This window comes from Ruditapes philippinarum, unplaced genomic scaffold, assembly GCF_026571515.1.
Source record: "Ruditapes philippinarum isolate M1 unplaced genomic scaffold, ASM2657151v2 ctg6478_1_1_1_1, whole genome shotgun sequence".
Lineage (NCBI taxonomy): Eukaryota > Metazoa > Mollusca > Bivalvia > Venerida > Veneridae > Ruditapes > Ruditapes philippinarum.
In genome coordinates this window covers 13,167-36,411 of record NW_026859857.1, presented here as the reverse complement: position 1 = coordinate 36,411, position 23,245 = coordinate 13,167, and the positions used below count along the sequence as shown (strand labels likewise).

At 31.6% G+C, this 23,245-nt stretch overlaps 2 protein-coding genes across 2 annotated transcripts; one reads left to right on the top strand and one right to left on the bottom strand.

The window, feature by feature from the left end:
* Positions 1–4,200: 4,200 nt before the first annotated feature.
* On the top strand, positions 4,201–11,841 carry LOC132758131 (E3 ubiquitin-protein ligase TRIM45-like). Its single transcript, XM_060749645.1, has 10 exons — positions 4,201–5,079; positions 5,272–5,291; positions 5,621–5,637; positions 6,043–6,190; positions 7,569–7,659; positions 8,212–8,231; positions 8,587–8,603; positions 9,013–9,160; positions 10,236–10,332; positions 10,577–11,841. The coding sequence occupies exons 1-10, from the start codon at positions 4,227–4,229 to the stop codon at positions 10,594–10,596; spliced, it is 1,431 nt and encodes a 476-aa protein (XP_060605628.1). The 5' UTR covers positions 4,201–4,226; the 3' UTR covers positions 10,597–11,841.
* A 3,114-nt stretch (positions 11,842–14,955) lies between these two features.
* Positions 14,956–22,676, bottom strand: LOC132758130 (beta-1,3-galactosyl-O-glycosyl-glycoprotein beta-1,6-N-acetylglucosaminyltransferase-like). Its single transcript, XM_060749644.1, has 3 exons — positions 21,712–22,676; positions 16,883–18,015; positions 14,956–15,320 (listed from the first exon to the last, which is right to left on the bottom strand). The coding sequence occupies exons 2-3, from the start codon at positions 17,964–17,966 to the stop codon at positions 15,037–15,039; spliced, it is 1,368 nt and encodes a 455-aa protein (XP_060605627.1). The 5' UTR covers positions 17,967–18,015; positions 21,712–22,676; the 3' UTR covers positions 14,956–15,036.
* Positions 22,677–23,245: the final 569 nt, after the last annotated feature.

Here is a 23,245-nt window from a genome sequence, read left to right as displayed (position 1 = left end):
AAAATGGAAATTTTGAAATTGTTTCTTGAAGACATTGTCACAATCATTTTCATATTAAACCATCAGCTGCAATCCGTGTATTATTCCAGAAACGACCATGAAGTTTTGAGTGACACTTATCACTAGTGTACAAGTGAATGCTTTAATGGTGGGCGATTTCTAAACTTTGTACGAGGCTTTAAATAAAATTCAACATAGGAAAATTTCAACGCATGATATCAATGGGTAAAGTTTTCTATTGAATATTTATGTCAAAGTCCATTCTTTGTCTTTTATCAAAGCCTTACACACGTATCAGCAATCACAGTTCTGAAAAATATAGCATACATGTAATATTTTATTATATTATTACTTTTTAAAGATTTTTGACGTCATATAACCTGTCAAAAATCTTTATAACTAATATTATAAACTTCACGATTATCCAATGAAAAACGACTTTACAATCGTGCAGTATTATAAAAAGATAAATATATCTATCATTTTCAATATTTTTTTCATATATTATATTTTGATTGTTAGGCGGGGAATCCGATGAAAAATAGATATTTTTTCCACCCCCCCCCCCTAAAAAAAAAAAAAAAAAAAAAAAAAAAAAAAAAAAAAAAAAAAAAAAACGACAAAAAAGACAGAAAAAAAACAACGACAAAAAAAACACACACACAAAAAACAGTCAATATGTAACAGAGCGAGCATCCGAATAGACTGAACTAGAATTCTGCTCTGCACACATATTGAAATATATTGGGGATTTTATTACTACGTGATGAGCGAAAAAGGTACATATATTTCTGTTCAGGCATACATGATTTATGACATAAACCCCAGCGCAGGAATATAATAAATATAGTATGTTGAATGGGTGTAGGTTTAATACAAAATGTATTGAACGAGTTGAATAAAATCATATGGGCCTTTCCACTGTTTACAGTTTTATGTAAATTGGCTAACTTTATACCCAATAGCTACACTGAGATAATACATAGTCACTGGTTGACCTCGTTTGCACAAACGAACACGTGGTTATGTTTGTGATACTGTCTAGCAATAAAAGGAAAAGGTGCTGCTAAATGTTCCGCTACAAAAAACAGTAAAGGTCCATGCGAGCTTCTGGCGAACATAGTATTTTTTTATTCAAGGAGTTCAATAAATTTAGTATTGAATCTACAGGAATATAAAATTATATTTATCACATATAATTACAAAATAAGAACGATAAACTGTTAACAAGAGTCATTTTTATTTGACGTGCCTAGAGTGTAACGCTAACATTAGCGCGTTTAAACGCTACCTTTATAGAGCAAATGTCGCCACGTCAAAGTGTTATTACACTAGTGTAATATCGTCAAGTGTAATATCATTTTTATTAAAAAGCTTTATTACACAACTGCGCCGCGTTTTTTTTGATAAAGCAACTTTAATAATAATGATTTTACACTTGTGTTATTACACCTTGACGTGACGCCTATTGCACTATATATAAACGTAGCGTTAAAGCGCGCTAATGAGGCACGTCAATAAAAAAATTGACTCTTTTAAACAGTTTACCGTTCTCATTTTATATATGTGATAAATAGAGTAGTATTTTCGTGTAGATTAAATACTTAATTTCTTTAACTCGTTGAACAAAACAATATAATGCTCGCCAGAGGCTCGCTTAGTATGATTTTATTCAACTCTTTCAACGTATTAAACGTACACTCATTTAATATCATCTATATAGAAACCCATGCATGCATGATACTATGTTACAATAATTTGTTACATTTTTCACTAATTGATCCTTTAATCGTCTGAGCTTAAAGTAAGATGGAACCAGAATAGTTCTCAGTGAAAATGAATGAATGCATACTAATATCTTGTTTGAACAGCTATAAGTTGTTGATATGGTTGACTGCCATTGGTTATAATCAATTGCGCCTTACAAAATGTTGACAAAATGTTTGTTTTTTTATATTAAGGATTAGAACAACAATACATACCTAGGTTTTCTGTTTACCTGTGAAAAAAATAAATTAACAAATAACTAAATTATTTCAAGCATTTTACAACACTACTTAAATTTTCTAACTTTATAATTAAAGTGATGATCATAAAGCTCTTTCCAACTTTATCTTATATAACGACTATGGTAACGCCGTTTTGAAAACTTATATGTTTGAAGAAAAAGAACAGAAATTAATCAAACATCTTAAACATAGAGGTGTTCAAAGACTTACGTTTTGCTTGTCATGTTCGGCATCTGGAATGGAAAGAAAGAATCTTTTAAAAAAACGACTCGGAAAACAGGTCGTAAAAATAAAGACATGTAAACGAAAAATTTCGTGCTACAAATTCTAATAGATTGATGATATCTTACTTTATATATAGTACATAATTATAAGAATTGTTTTTACCTGGACTTCTTTGAATTAAGTCAAGTCCTTTACACCCTTCAATCACATTTCCTATGGTGTCTTGTCTAATGAACGTATATGCTCTAGCTCTATTATTTTTGTCAAATTAAGCAAAAGTTTCCTTTATATCTTTCAATTGTTTTGGCGAACGTATTGGATCATTTTTCACTATCTCCAATGTCATTTTCAGTGCAGATAGCTTTTCTCTCATTTGATGCATTTACTTCTAGCTTTTCTAAACATCTTAAAGTCTCGGTTTTTGTATCGTTTGCCTCTTCACAAGCGTCAAACATCATGTAATCCATGATACTTTACATGTTTTATGTTCGAAGATAATGCAGTCTCTACATCCAATCTCTCGATGCGTTGCGCAATAAAACGTCAAAGGTTGTTGATCATGCTTCGGACATTTATCTTACAAACCTCCTAATTCTTCGTTCACAGCCGACGAACCAGCAATACAAGCAGTATCCAGAAACGTATGGTTCCTACACATCTTTCCCCTCCGATGATGCTGAAAACACTCAGCACACATGTTCTCCTGACATTCATTACAACGGCCTTTAGCTGATGTTACATTTCAATCAAAAATGCACGGTTTACACATAATATCTTTTACGTTTTCAGATTTTTTATAAACAGAAACATTACCTTCCGCTACAGCCATTTCAATACATGTACTAAATTAATATAATGTTCTTTTAGAAAACATTTTTTACAAGGAAAGTTAAATCCCATAAAACTGTCTTTGCGTAAACAACTGTATTATAAAGTTATTCCAACGATATTGATTTTTGAAATACGGTTTATATAAATATTTAAATAAAGCATTTCACATTAAGACGGTATATATATTCAATCGACATACTGTACTACGAAAACCAAATAGCGCCATTACTTCAGTCAAACGCCTTTACGAATTTAGATATTAACTACAGTCATGGTAGACGTTTATGCATTTTAACATAATATTACAACAAATTATTGATTTACAGTAATATCTAAAATTCTAAATGAAGTGGTAAGATCAGCGTTTCAGACGTTAAATGTATTTTTAAACTGTACAACTGACAATATAAATCTTTAACCAAACAAAAGTATTAAATAAATTATATATAAATTTGATAGTAAAATATATCCTTAAAATGGTGATTAATGCGTCCGTAATTTAAGACGCGTGCAAAATTTTGTCGACGATGGTAACCATCAGACTATCAAACCTTGGTAAAATCGAAATGATTATGCACAATTTTCAAAAGTTGTCATTAAACAAATGATTGAATCTGAACTGATATTTATAGTTGATATCGATAAGACATATATGTGACAAAGTTTTTAAAATATTTTATATACGAAATAAAAAAAAAACTAAATAAATACATAAATAAGTAGTTTCACGAAGTTTCCTAATTTGCGATATTTCAATTGATGTTGGCAATTTTACGTCCTCATGTTGTAGCAGATGTGAATGCACAAAAGAAAGGTGTATTAAACCTGTATTAATAACTTATTTAGTCTAATTTAAAGGATGTATGATTGCCATATATTTTCTCTTAGTTATAAACAGTTGTGATTGTGCCAAAAAAGTTTTGTCACTGTAAATGCGCCGTAGTTTTTATCCAGGGTAATATAGGTGAAACTCTTTATATTATGATAAATATAGTTTGTATAAAGTCTATATAAATGCCTAAGCCTTAACCTGTTCACTATTTATGGATCGATATTTCAATTATTTACTTGTAAAGCGTTGTATGTGTATAAGCTTTAAATACAGTATTTATAGTTTCGTTATTTCGTTATAGCATACAGAATTTAACTATTACTCGTAAAATGGAAGTATCTGGACGAAAAGGACATATTGTTTGTGAACCGTGTGCAGAAGATGGAGACGACATTACTGCTGACGGATGTTGTAAAGAATGTGAAGAGAATATGTGCAGTAAATGTTTTCAACATCACCGGAAGGGCAAACATTGCAGAAACCACGTGTTTCTCTATGCAGAATATAGTGGTTCACCATCTGCTTTAAAAATAAAGCCAGTAGGATTGATAGACAAATGTCCAAAGCATGTTGAAGAGAAAATAAACTTCTACTGTGAAGCTCACGAAATAGTTGGTTGCGGAGAATGCATAATACACGAGCATAAAACATGTGAAGTTTTGTATATATCAGATGTGACAAGGGGACAGAACGAAAATGAGTATATAGAAGAGGTTGTTAAAGAAATAGAAAATTGCAGCAACGAAATTAAAGAATACGAGAAAGAAATACATAGAAATATTGACAAAATGAAAGCTACACATGTAAAATTCACTTGTGATGCTGAGCGATTTAAGCAAGAGATACTGGAAAAAATAGACAAACTCATATTTGATGCATGCAAACAGGCCAGTTTTATTATAACCGATACCTTGAGTGCATTAGGGAAGCTTAAGGTAGAAGTATCTCATATAACAGATGAGTTATCATCAATGAAAACTAAGGCCGACATAGAGAAAAATGAGCCAACTGGTAATTTTGTCACGGCCTTGTGGTTAAGAAAGAGATTAAAGGAAATAGAAGAAGACTTAATAGAAATTGGCAAAAGGACTATTGGGACAAAATATAGGTTTGTGAAAAATGAAAACATTGAACAAGAACTTGAAACATGCAAGGGACTTGACTTATTTCGAAGAAGTCAAGGTAAGAAAATTGATTTAATAGCACATAATGATTCCTATTTATTATTGTCATGACACGCAAATACTATAAATTTCACATTAATCGTTCGTTACTCGGAGATAATTTACAAGCGTCTTTTTGGCATTTACAAAGTATGTCTTCATATTGTCATATTTCATTTTCATTTTATTAATAAATACGTTATTTTTTCAGATGCTGAACAAGACAATAATGTGAGCATGCATTTTACAAAAGATTGATTATATTATTATTTAAGTCTCCTATTTGCGGTTTAAGAAAGTCAAATTTATTTCATAAATGGGTACATGATGACAGGTTGACAAATTGCAATCGAACTAAAGTTTACATATACCTTTTTTCTACATTGTACGTTTTGAGAACTTGTTTTAATCAGATTGATTGACATAGCTCGTATTCATAACTGTACACTAAATCTAAACGTTTAATTATCATACAGATACTTAAAACAATGTTTAAAATACTGGTCAAATATTGGTATAAAATTTTAAACTGACTTTGAGTTCTTCTTTGTCTATTTTAGGGTATCAGGAACCTAAGGTAAGTGTCGTTGTCTTTTTTTGCCTTCTTGCAATCTGTATAGAATATGAATTGAAAATATTATAAGTTTTAATTGCCCACTGATGGTACAGTCTTAAGCGGAGGTAATGCCAACGCCATACTTATATCGTTATTAAATATTACACAGCTGATTAAAAATTAGATACTGGTCATTTGTTTCACTGAGTTAAAGTATCTAAGTCATACTTATGTTAAGCTTGTATCGTAATTATGAATGGAAATATCAGTATGATTATTTTCAAACAAAATTTACACACTATCTTTCAGTAATTAAGAAATAAAATATTTGCCGAGATCTTGTCAATGGAGAAAGAGATTTGCCGATTTTAAGTGCAACAAAATAAAATCTGTTTCATGGATAATTTTTTTTTCCATGTATTTCAGAATGGTTACCTTAGAGAAAGCCTCTGGAGTCCTTGGTTTTAGAATAGACGGGGGAATTGATGGACAACCGCTATTTGTAGGTGAAATTATACCTGGTACACCAGCTGCAAATTCTAACAAGATACTGATTGGAGATAAAATCATTTCGGTAAGAACGTAAATGATTTAGTAAAAATTGAAAGGAATAAAAAGAGCTAAACTTTGTTAAACTTTTATTACAAAACTCAAGTTATCAAAAAAATATTATATTACCGTAATGTTTTTTTTAACAGTTATATCTTTATCAAGTAAATAATGGGAAATGTATTAAGATAAGAGAGCTCATAAAAAAATGAGAACACTGAGCATTCTTGACAATAATAGGAATGTTATACTGTTTTTATTGGCTTCTTTTTTAGTATGAATGTTTTAACATCTAATTCACTTTGAAATAGCGCGTAACTTATAAGACGAAGCCTCCTCAGTATTCATATATATGTTTTTTTAAATATTTAAATGAAAACCATGATGTCAAGATCCTGGACCATTTAGCCCCGTCACTTTTCCGTTCCCAACTGGGTACTTTTTGGGTAGTCCTGCGTGCTATGATTTTGTCGGCATAACGGTTAAACGTTCTGTCTCGTATCGCTCTACCTTGCATTTGATATTATAACCTGCTTATATCGAGACCTTTCTTACGTAATATAGGACAGAAAGGCTTCATATGAACGAATGTGTTTATAATAAATAAAAGTTTTCATTTAGAGTTTTTCGTTACCAGATGATTCTCAGAATAAAAATCAGACCGCGCTGCAAACAGTTCTGCTACTTTCGAATTGCATAAGTAATTTCAATGATATAATTTCAAAGAAAGATATTTATGCATTACAAAAAGGGGGAAAAAGAAATAATTAAAACATAGAGGGGCAATCCTGTCGCATATTTCAAAGATAACACTTAATACAAACGAGCGATATCTTGACATAATATAGATACTATTAGATAAAACGATTTAATTATTTTTAATACATACATAATTCATAACCGGAAAATGCTTCGAATGTTTTTGTTTTTTGTTGTTTTTTTTTATTCATAGAAATATCTCAAATTTGTTTATTTGTGTCTTTCTGAACGAACAACATTTCAAAGAACTTTTAAAAATGTTCGACATATTGCGAAATATTTATTATTTTTTATGGATTTAACTCAATACAGGATTGGAGCAGTACCTCTAGACGGTTGCAGAAATCATGATCACAAAATAGACAAATATCGTTTTTTTCGCCGATTTTTACATTTTTTTTTCATTATCGTACATAAATTGCTGTGAAAAGATGAATTAGACCTATTAAAGTTCATTCCGTTGGGTAAAAAGACAAAATTTTAGCATTTTATGATTCAAGCGCCTTGCCCGTTATATACCGGAATACGGTATTTAGTGTGGTGCTCCAATCCTTTTTTTAGTCTCACTCATTTTTTAAAATATATATTTCTAACTGGTACTATGGTGCTACTTATTGTTCAGCTTTTGATAATTATTTTAATAGATAAACAACGTAGATGTAACTTCTCAACTTGAGGCAGCTGCCTTAATAAAACAATGTGAGAAAACAATTCTAGTTCTTTGCCGACCAGAAGGTAAGGACATTCTTGAAAAATGTATATGCTTTAAACTACTGTACAAAATATAGTTTTATAACAGACATCAACACGCATATATACTGTATGACCATTTGTTTGTAAAAAAAATATTTTAAGATTACTTGATTTACTGCGTACAATCAATGCTAGAATGTTAACGGTATGCGTATATTTCAATAATTTCATTTCAACCGGTAACTTTGTCACGGCCTTATGGTTAAGAAAGAGATTAAAGGAAATAGAAGAAGATTTAATAGAAATTGGCAAAAGGACTATTGTGACAAAATATAGGTTTCTGAAAAATGATAAAATTGAACAAGAAGTTGAAAAATGCAAGGGACATGACTTATTTCGAAGAAGTCAAGGTAAGAAAAATGATTAAATAGCACAAAATGATTCCTATTTATTATTTAAATGACACGCAAATACCATTTCACATTAAGCGCTCGTTATTCGGAAATAATTGACAAAGCATTTCTAAGTATGTCTTCATATTGTCATAAATTTCATTTTGTTTCATTTTATAAATAGATACGTTATGTTTTTCAGATGATGAACTGGACAAATATGTGAGCATGCATTTTACAAAATATTGATTATATTATTATTTAAGTCCCCTATTGGCGGTTTTAGAAAGTCAAATTTATTTCATAAATGGATACATGATGACAGCTTGACAAAATGCAATCTAAGTAAAATTCAGATATACTTTTTCTACAGTGTACGTTTTGGGAGCTGGTTTTAATCAGATTGATAAACATAGCTCGTAACTGTACACTAAATGTAAAGGTACTATTACAAAAAAGATACTTATACAATAATTCAAACAATTGTGAAATATTGGCATAGAACTTTGGACTGAATGACTGTGATCTCTTCTTTTAAATTTTGAACTGACTTTGAGTTCTTCTTTATCTATTTTAGGGTATCAGGAACCCAAGGTATGTGTCTTTGTCTCTTTTTGTCTTCTTAAAAACTGTTGAGAATATGAATTGAAAATATTATTAGATTTAATTGCCCACAAATGGTACAGTCTTAAGCGCAGGTCATGTGAGCGACCTATTATACCGTCATTGACTACTTCACAGCTGATTAAAAATTAGATACTAGTCGTTTGTTTCACTGAGTTAAAGTATCTAAGTCATATTTATGTTAAGCTTGTATCGTAATGGAAATATCAGTATGATTTATTTTCAAACAAAATGTACACATTGTCTTTCAAAATAAAATATTTGGCACATGTTTGTTACTGCCGTTATCTTGTCAATGGGGATAGAGATATGCCGATTTTAAGTGCAACAAAACAAAATCTGTTTCATGGATAAATTGTTTATTTTTTGTGTATTTCAGAACGGTTATCCTAGAGACAGCTTCTGGAGTAATTGGTTTAAGTATAAAAAGAGGTGATGATAAGCAATCGCTATTTGTAAGTAAAATCATACCTGGTACACCAGCTGCAAATTCTAATAAGATACTGCTTGGAGATAAGATCATTTCGGTAAGAGCGTAAATAATTAAAAAAAATAATGAATTTAAATGGAATAAAAAGAGCCAAACTCCCCAAAACCTTTTTTGACATAACTTAAGTTTTCAAAGAATGGTTATATTACCGTAATGGTTTTTAACAGTTATATCCTTATCAAGTAATAATTGTATTAAGATAAGACAATATTAAGCGAAACTCATATTATTAAATAAACGAGTAAACTGAGCATTGTTGACAATAATAAGAATGTTGTACTGTTTTTATTGTCTTCATTTAAAGTATGGGTATTTTTACATCATTCTATTTAACTTTAAGATAGCGCGTAACTTATAAGAAGAAGACCCATAAGTATTCATATATGATTTTTTTTAAATATTAAAATAAAAAACATGTTGTCAAGACCCTGGACCCGTCACTTATCGGTTCCCAACTGGGTACCTTATCGGTAGTTCTGTGTACTATTTTGTCGGCATAACGGTTAAACGTTCTGTCTCGTATCGCTCTACCTTGCATTTGATCTAATAACCTGTTCAAAGCGAGACCTATCTTACAAAAAGGACAAAAAGGTTAAATATAAACGAATTTTAGGAGTTTAAAAATAAATAATACTTTGCATTTAGAGTTTTTCCTTACCAGATGATTCTCAGAATAAAAATCACACCGTGCTGCAAGCAGTTCTGCCACTTTAGAAATTACATAAGTAATTTCAGTGATATAATGTCAAAGTTTGATATTTATGCATAACAAAAAGGGGGAAACAGAATTAATTAAAACAAAGAGGAGCAATCCTGTCGCATATTTCAAAGATAACATTTAATAAAAACGAGCGATATCTGACATAATCTAGATACTATTAGATAACACGATTTAATTATTTTCAGAAACATACAGAATTAGATTTTCATAACCCGAAAATGCTTCGAATGTTCTTTTCATAGAAATATCTCATATTTGTTAATTTATCTCTTTCTGAACGAACACCACTTCACAGCACAAGACGTTCGAACATGTTCGACATTTTAATTATTTTTATAATATTTCTGACTGGTGATACTTATTATTCATATTTTGATAATTATTTTGATAGATAAACAACATTGATGTAACTAAGTCGTTTCACCACGAAGCAGTTCCCTTAATAAAAAAATGTGAGAAAACAATCCTAGTTCTTTGCCGACCAGAAGGTAAGGACATTCTCGAAAAATGTATAAGCTTTTAACTATTGTACAAAATATAATTTTATAACAGACATCAACACGCATATATACTGTATGGCCTTTCGTTTGTAAAACATTTTTATTTTAATATTACTTGATCTACTGTGTACGATTTTGTTTCCATCTATGCTAGAATCTTAACAGTATGCGTATATTTCATTAGTTTCATTACTCTTTGGCAAATTATTTGAGCAATCTTATCCAATTTCAGATTACAACGCAAAAAAGTAGCTATGAACAAGTGAAAGTTTTAGAATTATGATCAGCATGAACTGTTTCAGTGACAGGTAAGAGGCAAGATGCCCGAAATCAAGAAGATACATCAGAGCAAGACTTAGATTAAAGACTTATATGATGAGTGTATTTAAAATATAAGTTTAATAATGGTTTTAGAGCATGTTAGATGCTTGTAACCTGAATAATACACATATCTCGAAATAAAAATAAAGTGTGTCAAAAAGTGTAAACAAAACAGTATTTCGACTTCCATACAAAATACTGAACCACTATAAATTTAATGTACTAATTACCAAAAAGCAAATGAGTATTTGTTGGAAACTATAAAAATACCACCATAAAAAGATTACCAAAACTTAAAAGTGAAAGCATTTCCAAGACATAATGTGCCTTCGAAATTCGCTTTAAATGACAGAGGAACTTGGACCTCATCGACATATCAAACCGGATTGTTTGAAAATGTAATAACTTCGGAAAAAAACGTGCATTCTATTGAAGCTAAGACCTTAAAAGAATTGAGTTTCAAAATTAAAATATCACACGGAATGAATTATCTAGATTACCGTCGGAAGTTAAACCTGTCAGCAACGTAGGAGTTACATGCCAAGCAATTATATAAAACTTCTGTAGAAATTACTTCAACATTTGCTGTTAAAGTTTTTCTAAGAAAAGTAGGTTTAACCGAAATAAATATAACACTTGGAATTTATCTTTATCACTTGTTTTTCTAATTGAAGTTTACTTTAACTGTTACAAACTTAATGAAACTAGTCTGGGATATGTAGGTAACAATTTACGTGTTAACTTCAACATGCAGTTACATGCATTTACACCAGTCGGATTGCTACTTTTTAGAACTAATTACACGAATGTCTTAAAAAAACTTGCAAATTACGAGAGTTTGTTGAATATAAGCCAGCTTATTATTCAGTTGTATAAATCAAGGCAGAAATGATATATTATAAGGCTTAAAAGTCATTAGATACTTTCATTTCTGTGAAACTAAATAATTATTTATATATACAATAACAGTTATCACCACTTGTTGCAAATTATCACCACTTATGATAAAAACAGATCATATTACTATACACTTTAATTACATTGCATATATGAAATAACATTACCTTGTCCCAGATTACAAAACAGAAAGGACCATATAAACAAATCAGGCGAAATTTTGCTTAACTAACAAGCACGGCAACATTTATTTGTTGATGTCGTGTTAGAATCGAAATAATATAGATCTATCCCAAACAGTGATTTTATCGTTTGATAACATCACTGTTCGTCGTTCGGATGCGCATCATTATATCACTCGGGCTACGCCCTCGTGATATAATTCCTCGCCTCCGAACTCCAAACAGTGATGTTATTAGGCGATAAAATCACTGTTTGGGATATATTTTTTCTTAATTAAGTCATTAACGCTGTAAAGGCGTTTAAAAGAGTTGTTTACATGACGTCACAATTTAGCGCCAAATATTGCGTGCAAAACAAGACGCATCTATAAATAATAATATTACTGCGCGATGTACAATTGCAGTTGCGTAACAAGCAAGGGGGTTCGTAAACATTTTTTACTATGAAATTAAATTAAACGGTTATTTTATCGTTTTTCGTGAAATATGGTATATATTTTCACTCAACATGATAAGAGGGAAATACATTACTTTTTTATACTTGCTATAATCAATTACATAGTAAATCCAACCCGGGATTATGCGCGTGCCTTTGTATTTTGTAACTTTTTTCAGGAGAGCGAATTGGTCATCAGTCTTAAGTTTAAGACAAAAGATAGGACAGTTACTTGAAACGGTCTTAAGTGCAAAAACTTTTTCTCCTAAAGTTGGTCATAAGTCCTAGGGTTTAGGATTAACATAGGACTCTCCATGAAACTCAGCCCAGATGCTCTAAATGTCATTGGACGTTTAATATACATAGAGTTTGCAAGAAATGTTCTTTTATCATTTTTAGTTTTATAAATTTAAGCATGCTTGGTTTAACATAATAATAACTTTTCATGCACAATTTCCTCAATTCAATATAACACGGGCAAATCAAAATAAAATGATATTCGTCTTCCATTTCGTGTTTATCACAGTATATACAATAAAGTTGATTTTTCTCGATAATCTGGTTACCGTATCGACCTGTTTGAATTGTCAAAGAATGTGAAGGTGAACTTAATTGTGTAATATTATATCTTAAATTAGATTGCAACATATCCAAGTACTTTTCATATTCAAAATCATAATTGACATCATTATATACGACTGAAACTGGACTGTTTTCCTTATTCACCAATTGGCCACCCTTTAACAAAATTATCGATTATCCCTTGTTTAAAGCATAATATAAATTTTCTTTTCAAACACATATTCAAAGTCATAATCAGATTATATTTTTACACAAGTGACAGTTTTTTTCTATCCCATTTCTATACGTGTGCTGTAATATTATATATTATCTGTTTTAGTCAGTTCAAACCAATATATGAGTACATATATATTATTTAATATTTTTCACATATCTCATTATATAAAGATGATAACGTGCAAGGTCATCATATACAGCCGTTGAATATGGCGTTATTTCGACCTTTAATATATTTGTTACAAAGTTTGAGATACATTATTTCAATTTCCTTTGAATTACTGAATCCCCATATATCTTATGCATAATTTAAAATCGAACCAACAAATGAACCAAATAATAGACAAATAATTTTATGCCTTAATCGATATTTGCGACAATAAATAACAAATGTAAGGCTTTCAATGTCTTACAACTAAATGTTAAAACTACCTGTACAATTAACAAGAGCCACAGTCGGGGGGGGGGGGGGACAATGCTCGATTTTTTTTTCTAAAAGCAAGTAAAAAAAACGGTAAATAAAAAAGTATAGTTTTTTTAATTGATCTTGTAACAGATTAGACAACATGTGTTAATTGTTTCACAGGAACATTTATGTGACTCTTATTAGTTCGCATCATATTATGGTGTCATTCTTTAAATGATCCAAAACTTAGTAATTATTCAGATTATTTTTATCAACAATGCAGGGCTGTTCGGTATTTCCGAAATGACCTATTCTCGTTATAGATAATAAGATCATCATTCGTTAGTATGTTAAACTTTTAAATATTGGGACATCTGGAGTAAATATTACAAACATATTTTAACAGTGGTTAGATATTTACATTCCTGTAAGCAATGTACTTAATTCCTTTCCTCATTAATGTGCAGAATGAAAAGGGAAATAAATAGCTGTCTACCACCGTTAGTAAAGTCAGAGTTGTCTCTCTTTTTTATACATTCTCAAATGGTAAGCCCTGGAGTCAAACGTCCCCCAGCCCAATTATTATTGATTTGCTTACATTAATATAGTAAAAACTTCAAAAATCGTCTTTATAAACCCCAAAAGAGTTAGAACTTAGATATTAAGCATGAACAATCTTCTTAAAGGTGTAAACCAAGTTTGATTAAATAAAAGCATCGAGTTCAAAATTGGCACCGTCCCAGGGGGTCCTTGATTTTACTTTTATGTACTTAAAAATAGCAACCAGTAATGTTTTACACATGCAGATACAAATATGAACTTTGTGATATCAGTTTTAGATTTAGATTTTATATCTGCTCTTGTTAAAAGATTGCAATATAACTTGTTCCTTGTCATGGAGAGTTTTATATTCAGGTCACCGATTTCAAGGCCATCATGGCGCTCCTGTTTATTTAGCTAGTCATAATTGTTTTCTTTCTTTGTGATATAAGTTTAATTTTTGTCTATTATTTTGCTTTACAACCAGTTGAATATCATATGCTTTGGTTTAATAAAAACTGAAACTGTAAAAATCTTAAGTATTTAGTATAATTGTAATATTTAAAGAGTAGTTTATCAAGAGATTAAGGAAATCGAATACTGATAATGATCTTTTAGATCTTGTATTCATGAGACGGATTAAGATGTTGTGGCTAGTTCGGTTTCTGCCCAATTCGTATTTATGTTGACGACCACTATTATTTTGCCGAAAAAGTAATTTCGTCAACGGTAGTATATACTTGCACAACTGTTTTGAGTTCATAGCACTGTCTGCGTGAACAACGCAGGGTTTTGCGTCACTGGGTGCACTGTCTTTCAATGGTGGTCTTAGTTTATCTTGTTCAAAGGTAGCAACAAGCATGCCGCTAAATTTGCGTCAATGACGATGATGAATAATGCATAATGATTGATGATAATGATAATAATGATAATTCATCTGTTCATTTTGAAATGCCAAGATGATATTGAAGAACATCTTTGAAAGATATTTAAAGTGACAAATGTATTCATACACAGTGACAGAACTCAGCACTTTTTTAGATTTTTATTTCAATGTTACCCGTCTTCAAAAAATGTAAAAAAATGAAAGAGTAACATTCAATAAATAAGGACTAGCTAGTAATTGCAATTTTCTTGTATTTTTTGGTGTCAATAATGCCCACTTGATTAAGCGTTTTATTATGAATCCATTCTTCCATACACATGTAAGCAATGGGGTCATATTCAATGTCAAACTTATTAGCGATGAGCTCATATCTGTCTTTTAATGCTGGAAGGTCAAGGGCACTGAACACGCAGACGTTATGCACGTAATGTTTTTCTTTGCATCTTGATAATAATTTAGTGGTGTTCCATCCAATATAACGTCCAAAGAACGGCTTCTTATCGGGATCACCTGTAACAAAATTAGATATAACTTACATAAATGTAAATATCATATACTTAATATTAAAAACTTTTGACGAAATAAAATGCGTATTTGTATTTTCCGTATTTTCACTGTAAAAAATATTTCCCTATAGTGAAAAATATTTTCCGTATTAAGACGGATGTTTTCCCGGACTACGTTCTTCCAAATTCTGCCAATATACAATATTTAAGGGAAAGTCTTTCAAATTGTATTGTCACAAAAATATATAAGTATATAATAAACATAAATTTCAATTTTTTTCTATGAAATACAGGATTTATTTTCATCTTGTGGTATGAAAATTATCATATATCACTCGTTTCTACAGCTGAAAATCCTGTATTATTAATAGAAAAAAATGAATATCCCTTATTGATATACGATATGTACCGTTGCGAAGATTTCATTTTTATATACTAAGAACAATAAATATTAAAGAAACTTTGAGTATCAGATTGAGTTTTTTTCTTGTTTTTGCGCCGTTATGTGGATTTTGGCGCAAGGGTCATCATATCATTCCGTCGCCGGTGGGAATATTGTAAATTCATACGCGACTACAATATTGGTGCCTATCCTACGTGCCTTTTTTCAGCGGCGGACATGGACAACTTGTTTAGTTTTTTTTTATATGGGATAAAATGTAGAGTCCGCTCATCTTAATGAGTAACCCTTATGTATAATAAGATAGTGCTGAATAGCAATATTAAATTGCATTACTTTTTTTAGCTTGACTTGTTAGTAAAACGTTAAATTCAAGAAAAAAGATCATGTAATGCATAATGGTCCGTAATTCTTGTATATATTATAATATAATTGAACTTTACTGTAAGCTTATAAAAAAGATTGCATAATAGATGGTCATATAAAATTAAATATGGTTGCTGATTTGTTACACTTTAGCAAGCGACAAGACAACAAATATCGTTATCGCCAGTTAATAAATTCTTCCATTTGTGTCAATCTACAATGTCTCATCGCGACAACACGCCGTAAGACAATGCGCCGTTAAAGCATTGCTTCGCTTGCAACAGGACGACAAGGCGATAATCAGCCGTTTGGCGCTTTGTCGTGTTATCGCCAGCGACAGCGTGACGCGCAAAATAATAACAAATCAGCCACCATAATTAACTATGGTGGCTGATTTGGCACGCTTTTGTGCGTCGTGTCGGCGCTAGCGACAACAGGATAAAGCGCCAAACGGCGCTTTGTTGAACTTCCGTCTTGTCGGCCTGTCGCTAACGATGTACGCCAAACGGCGCGTTATTGTGCGGCGTGTTGTCGCAATGTCACATTGTCGCCCGGTTAAACTGAAGGATCGGCTTATAAGCCAAGCGACAGGGCGACATTGCGATAACGCGCTGCACGACAACCCGCAGTTTGTTTACAACGTTAGCGACAGGACGACAAGACGAAAGTCCGACAACGCGCCTTTTGGCGCTTTGTCGTGTTGTCACTAGCGTCAAAACGAAAGGCGATAACGATATAGGTTAATGTTCAATGTACCAAATCAGCCACCATAATTAACTGTAATCTTGAGTAATACACACCTTTAAAACCACCGGGTGTATCAAGAAATGGGTTACTGTACAGATTATTCAAAGTTGCCCAGTAATGTTCGTCGGGAGTTAACGTATCAGCTGACCATGCTAGCAAAGCCCGAGCTCTCTCGTCCTCGAGGACAAACTCAACAAATGCCCGGCTGAAGACATTATAAGCATTGCCCTTTGTAATTTTTAAGCCGTACGGCGGACCTTCTTTGGCCTTTTTTGTATGTATGATGTACCCAGATTTACTCTTTATATCGATGTAAGTAAAATGTTTTTGTTTAAATCTTTGACTGTCCATAGTAATGAATACTTCGTGTATATCATTAGCTCCATTAAAGTCATTCAATATTTGAACTGTTTGTAAATTCGTCATAATAGGGAACTCGCTGGCGGCCATATTGAGTAGATATTTCCATTCAAAATTTCGTTCTATATGGTCTTTCATACAATTAATGTCTGCAACTAATCGCGTATAACTTGCGTATATGATATATTCAAGTTTAGATGCTATGAACACGTTGTCAAAACAGTCAGTTAACAGTTCCATCGTTTCTAAAACGTCGTCTGGCGTTTTCTTATCAACATGTATACAATACTGGTTCTGTGGTCTATATATTGCACGTAAAAGTCGTTCAAACTGTTCTATATTTCTGTGAAACAAAATATTGTAGGCAATTGGGAAATCCTGTTCTAATTTTGTTACTGGAGCAGCAAAGAATCCTCGGGATTTCTTGTATTCTTCACAGTTTAGCGACAACAGTCTAAATTCATCGTCTTCACGGTTTTTAAAATGCCGGACATTTCTAAGGTAATCACTGGCACGATTTATCTCCGAGTTATCGCCCTGGAATAATTTATCACAGCTAAACGTTCTAAGAACCGGGTTAAGTTGAGGGTCTGTCAAATACTGTGCAGTTTGAGATCGTTGTAAAGTTTGCTTTTTATTCGTAAACATTATGGGTCCATCGTAGAACACATCTTGTGATGACTTTTCAAGCCACATGAAAGAGAAGACGAGGGACAGGCACATTATCAAGGACACGTAGGTGAAGTATTTCACGAATTTGATCCGTAAAAACCTCATGACGTCACTCACAACCACTACGTTATCTTCAGATAACTCTTTTGAATACCTGCAGAATAAAAACAAAACGTATATTGTTAATTTAGTTTGTTAATCTAAGTTTAATAAATTTAAGCGGAACATCGACAAAATCTTAAGAGAAAAATAGCAATCCTTTGAAAATGTATATAGAGACAAGTGTGTCTACGACAATAAAACAACAACATTTCAATATTTTCATTTGTATTGTTGTTTAACTCTCTTTTACTGTTTAAACTCGTTATACAAGAACCATTTATAGCAAAATAAAAGTAAATAACATAATAAAATAATTTTATCAAAGAACATCATCATCATCATCATTAACAGCAATATAATCATCATTAACAACACCATCAGCAACAGCATCATAAGATAACAATTTACAACAACAACCACAACAACAACCACAACAACCACAACAACAACAACAGAAACAACAACAACAACAAGTCAAATTAAAGCTCTTCTGTTGAGATGACGCAAAGTGAGCGATTCAGGTCTTACATTGTTAATTTTTGAAAAGTAAGCACTTTTCTGAATTACTTCACATGTCGTGAAAGTAATTGATTCCCTCGCTGTGGGAAACAAGCAATTTTCAAATGTTAGAACGGATTATAATCCCTACAATGATGTGTAATTTTTGAAATAAGAGAAATGCCAGTTTTTCACAGTGAACTTTCACCATGATAGATGTCGCTGGCCGGTCCAATATTTAGTTCAAATTATAAATGTTCATCACCCTTTAAAGGGACTCCACTGAGTTTTTTTTCTTAACAAGACGGAACTAAAAATATTTTTTCGAGGTTAATGTTCAATTCTAGACAAATTATTTAGATTATTCCCCCAATCCGCTTTTAAAGAATAATTATTCAAGTGAATAATGACCAATAGTTAAAGCGTTGCAACCCTTTTCACTCAAATTGGTCTAATAATAGCACAGAAATACGATGTTAAATTTATTTCAGACTATTTTTCTTAATTATCGTTTGCAAATCGTTCTGTTTAAGGTGCCCTTGCCGGTCTATGTAATAAAAATGGTTTAAGCGCTTTGAAACTCTGTGGGGTTCCTTTAAGGCGTTTGCTTCAGTAAAGTATATGCAAGAAAAAATTGCATATAATAGAAATCATTTTAACTCTGCACGATCTAAAAATATGATAACACAAAAATTTCGAGCGAAAAATAAGTGGGAGTCACCGAGTTTATTTTTGAATATTCTGCCTTTGACATTATATTTTTTGCTATTCCAAATAAAATCATCAAAACTATTTATTTCTGTCATTTTGATAAATTTATGGTCTGGTCAACGATTTAGGGTCATTATATGGTCATTTAGTTTTGTTACTCGGATATTCAGATTATACTTTTTTTAATATACGAGGTGCTCATGAGTTTGTTTCTTTATATTTGTTAAGTAAATATTAGAATATTTACAAAGGCAAATAACTACAGGGAACTTTTAAGGAAATTTTGCATTTATTAAGGTAAAAACAAAAAAGGTACAACTTTAATTTTAAACTAACAAACTACCAATAAGGCAATAGAAAATAAATAACTAGATTCTGATCCAAATTTTGGGAAAAAATGGGGCGGGTGGGTGGATTTTAATTTTTATTTTTTATTTTCCATTCTCGGTCAGGGAGGTCAATATTTGGGACTTTGTTCTATATAATAGGTTCTAATATTATGTGTATGTAAGATATATTTATTCAGATTGAGAATGGAAGCAACATTATAATATATCTTGATTGTAATGATCTAGCTGTTTTATTGAACCTTTCATATTATTGACATGTTTGGACAAAAAAAAACAAAAACAACAATATATAGATCTAAATGTATTGTTACAAAATAAGACATATTAATTTTATAAAGGAGTTGAATAAAGATGTACTATGCCTATGCTGATCAATAGTGCTTTTACATGAGTAAATTAATTAATCAACCAATGAAGCTACACAAAAAGACTCCCATTTATTTACATTGCAAAAATAACATCTAAGCTATTGAAAATTTGGCAAAGAAAGTACAGAGATTTACATATTATATTAAAAAGCGATCTTATTTTCACTTTCATACCATGACTAGATATTATAAAGATTACATGTATACAAAATCAAGCAGATTTCAGATTTCAAGCAAAATTCATTTTTAAGGCCACAAGGACCGGCACCCTTTTGTTTATAATTAGTTCAGATGATTATTTCAGGCCGTGACATTTCAAGTATTATATGATAACAACCTGGGTGAATGTCAAAATGACGGCTTTTCTTATTGTGGCTTTCACTGAAGAAACAAAACAAAATGTGGCCATTAGAAATAATCAGGGTCCTCACTAGGATTTTCAAAATCCTGAGACTCCCAATTCTTCTGTTTCTTCTTGATTAATTCCATCATGGAGCTTGTATAATATATCTGTGATTCCACACACCCCCCTCCCTTAAGAAAATATACTTTGTGCAACACAAACTGGCTAATGTCTCATTCTAAACTAATGTAAACAATACAGTACGTTTACTTAATTAATAAACTATATGAGCCGTGTCACGACAAAACCAACATAGTGCGTTTGCGACCAGCATGGATCCAGACCAGCCTGCGCATCCCCGCAGTCTGATCAGGATCCATGCTGTTCGCTTACCAACTCTATTACAAGTAGAGAAACTGATAGCGAACAGCATGGATCCTGATCAGACTGCGCGGATGCGCAGGCTGGTCTGGATCCATGCTGGTCGCAAACCCATTATGTTGGTTTTGTCGTGACGCGGCTCATATTTAAAGTGTCATTTGACAATTTTTATCAATTATAGACTTCCTTTTTGTTACTTCTTTTTTTATTATAAAAATCGGCATCGCGAAAATATGTGACAAACGAAAAAATATCTGTTTTCTGCATAACCATTCACAATTCTAGTTTATGTTGATTTTAATTTTATCAGATTAATTATTTTATGAGTATTTATAGATTGTTATTCAGCTGCTTTTTTAAAAGACATTGTAAAACAAAATTTCCAAATTTGTAATTTACGGCAAAATTTACCGATGCTGTTTATGAACTGCTGTTTATTTGAATATTTGACTTGTCAAAAATTGGTCTTTTGTGGTTCAAACTTCAGTATAGTTAAATTTCTGTAACACATTTCATTTTAACAATCAAAACAGGTTATTTTTAGCTCTGAGAAATTTTATTTGGACCCGAGGATTTTTCACGGTAAGAAATTTAATCTCGGCCCGCATGATCCGATATTTATTCAGCCAGGACCGAGACTGACGGATTTTCGGCCGCACAGATGATGATACACTTAAATACTTAATTCTTTTTCTTACTTTCTTTTCTTTTTTTTCTTTTTTCTTTTTTCTTTTTTTGAAAATAAAAATCGTTCGGGCGGAGCAATTTTTGCCGGGCGGGCGGGGATGAGAATCTGGGAATTTATTTTCTTTTGCCTAACAACAACAAACAAACAAAATAAACAAACAAAACCCGTCACACAAATAACAACAAACTTGACATGGTGTTTACATGCTTATGTACGTTCATTATATTACATTTTGGCTCATAATATAATCAGTTGAACATGATTAAATCACAGGGACCCAGCACAGTGTTGGGATAGTATAAAAAAGTAATTCTAGAAAAAAAATATACTGTATATATAATATAATATATACAGTATATTTTTTTTCTAGAATTACTTTTGATTATATTATTAAATTAAAAATTCATACCTAATTTTACGTAAGACTTCTAGGATACGTCATTTTCTTTGTAATATGACTCTGACGTAACGTAGTGTCGTATGCACGTCTTTCCATTTCGCATCCAGCGGCTGTATACACGTGACACATTCTATTTATAAATCCAGTATTTATAAATGATTTCTGATTTCTTATCTAGGCACCATGTGCAGTTATTTTTCTTATCTCCCGTACGAATTTTATCTCCCGTACAAAATAACATTCCTATGCTGATCTCTTGTTTACTATATATTATTCAACAAATTATTTCATTGTGTTGTGTCGAAATCAACATTTAACTCTTAGTATGCATAACATTATGCGGACCCTAAACATTTTGTTTTGAACATTTAAATGAGTCACTTTTAAACATTGTAGATCTAATCCAATAAAAGAAAATCTTTTTATTACATGTTGAATTTCACATGTTAAATCGCCAAATCAGCTGTTTGTGAGATCAAATATTAGATAAGTATTCAACATAGCGTGCGTTATCTCCTTAAAGTTCTCGTCTGCATTTGTGAAAAATGACAGAAGGTTTAAATTAATAGTCCTTCGTCGATCTGGATTTTGTTACTGATTCCTTATCACAGATGTTAAAGTACAAATCCAAGCGGTAATTTTACTATGTTTCCTAAAACTGCAATTTGGTGCCAAAAAATAAAGATCCATCGATAATATCACTTATTCTCCTAAAACATTACGCAGATATTGTGTCGTCTGCTATCGATTGCCTGTGTTCTGCAATTCCTCTGCAGAATCCGAAAATTAGTGAACATGAAAGTCTTAACGTGGCATTTACTACATACCAGGTTTAATAATCATAACGAAGTTAACGAATATTCCCACATGCTCGTCTGTGTAAATAAACCAAAATTCTCATGTACAATGAACTCTTATTATAACAGAAGCAGAGGGGCACGTGGTGTAATTTTATATACCAGCTTGACATTTCATTCGTTATTCGTTTGGTAATCGCATTGTAGTAATCTTAGCGTAATTTGGGGTCACTTAAACCAGAAATGTGTACGCTTTTAATTTTTTTTTAGATTGTAAATGATAATATTTTCTTTGTTACTATTGTTTCCGACATAAAACAAGCACTTGAGATAATTAATTGTTTCTTCCATAATTATGCACTCAAGATATACTTAAAACTGAAAATGAGTTCACGTTGACATCCTTAATCCTGCTTTAATAATCACAAATCTTGATATTTGCTATAAAAAAAGAAAAACGCGTTTTGTCGTCTGCTTGATATTGTTTTGTTTACACGTCAGTTCCAATGTTTAACTATTATTGAACATCTTAAGCGCCCCCCCCTCCTTTCTTCTTTCTAATCCTGCCGGGTGTCTGGGTTATGTCGGGGACTGCGTTCTGTGCTTCGTTGATTCTTAATTCTCATTTTTACGGCACTTTTAAGTAGCTTAATCTGATTTATAATTGAACCGGTGACCTACAGGTATGGTGTTTGTCTCTTATGCGCCAGGTGATCTGTTAAAGCAGTACGCTTAAAGACTCCTGT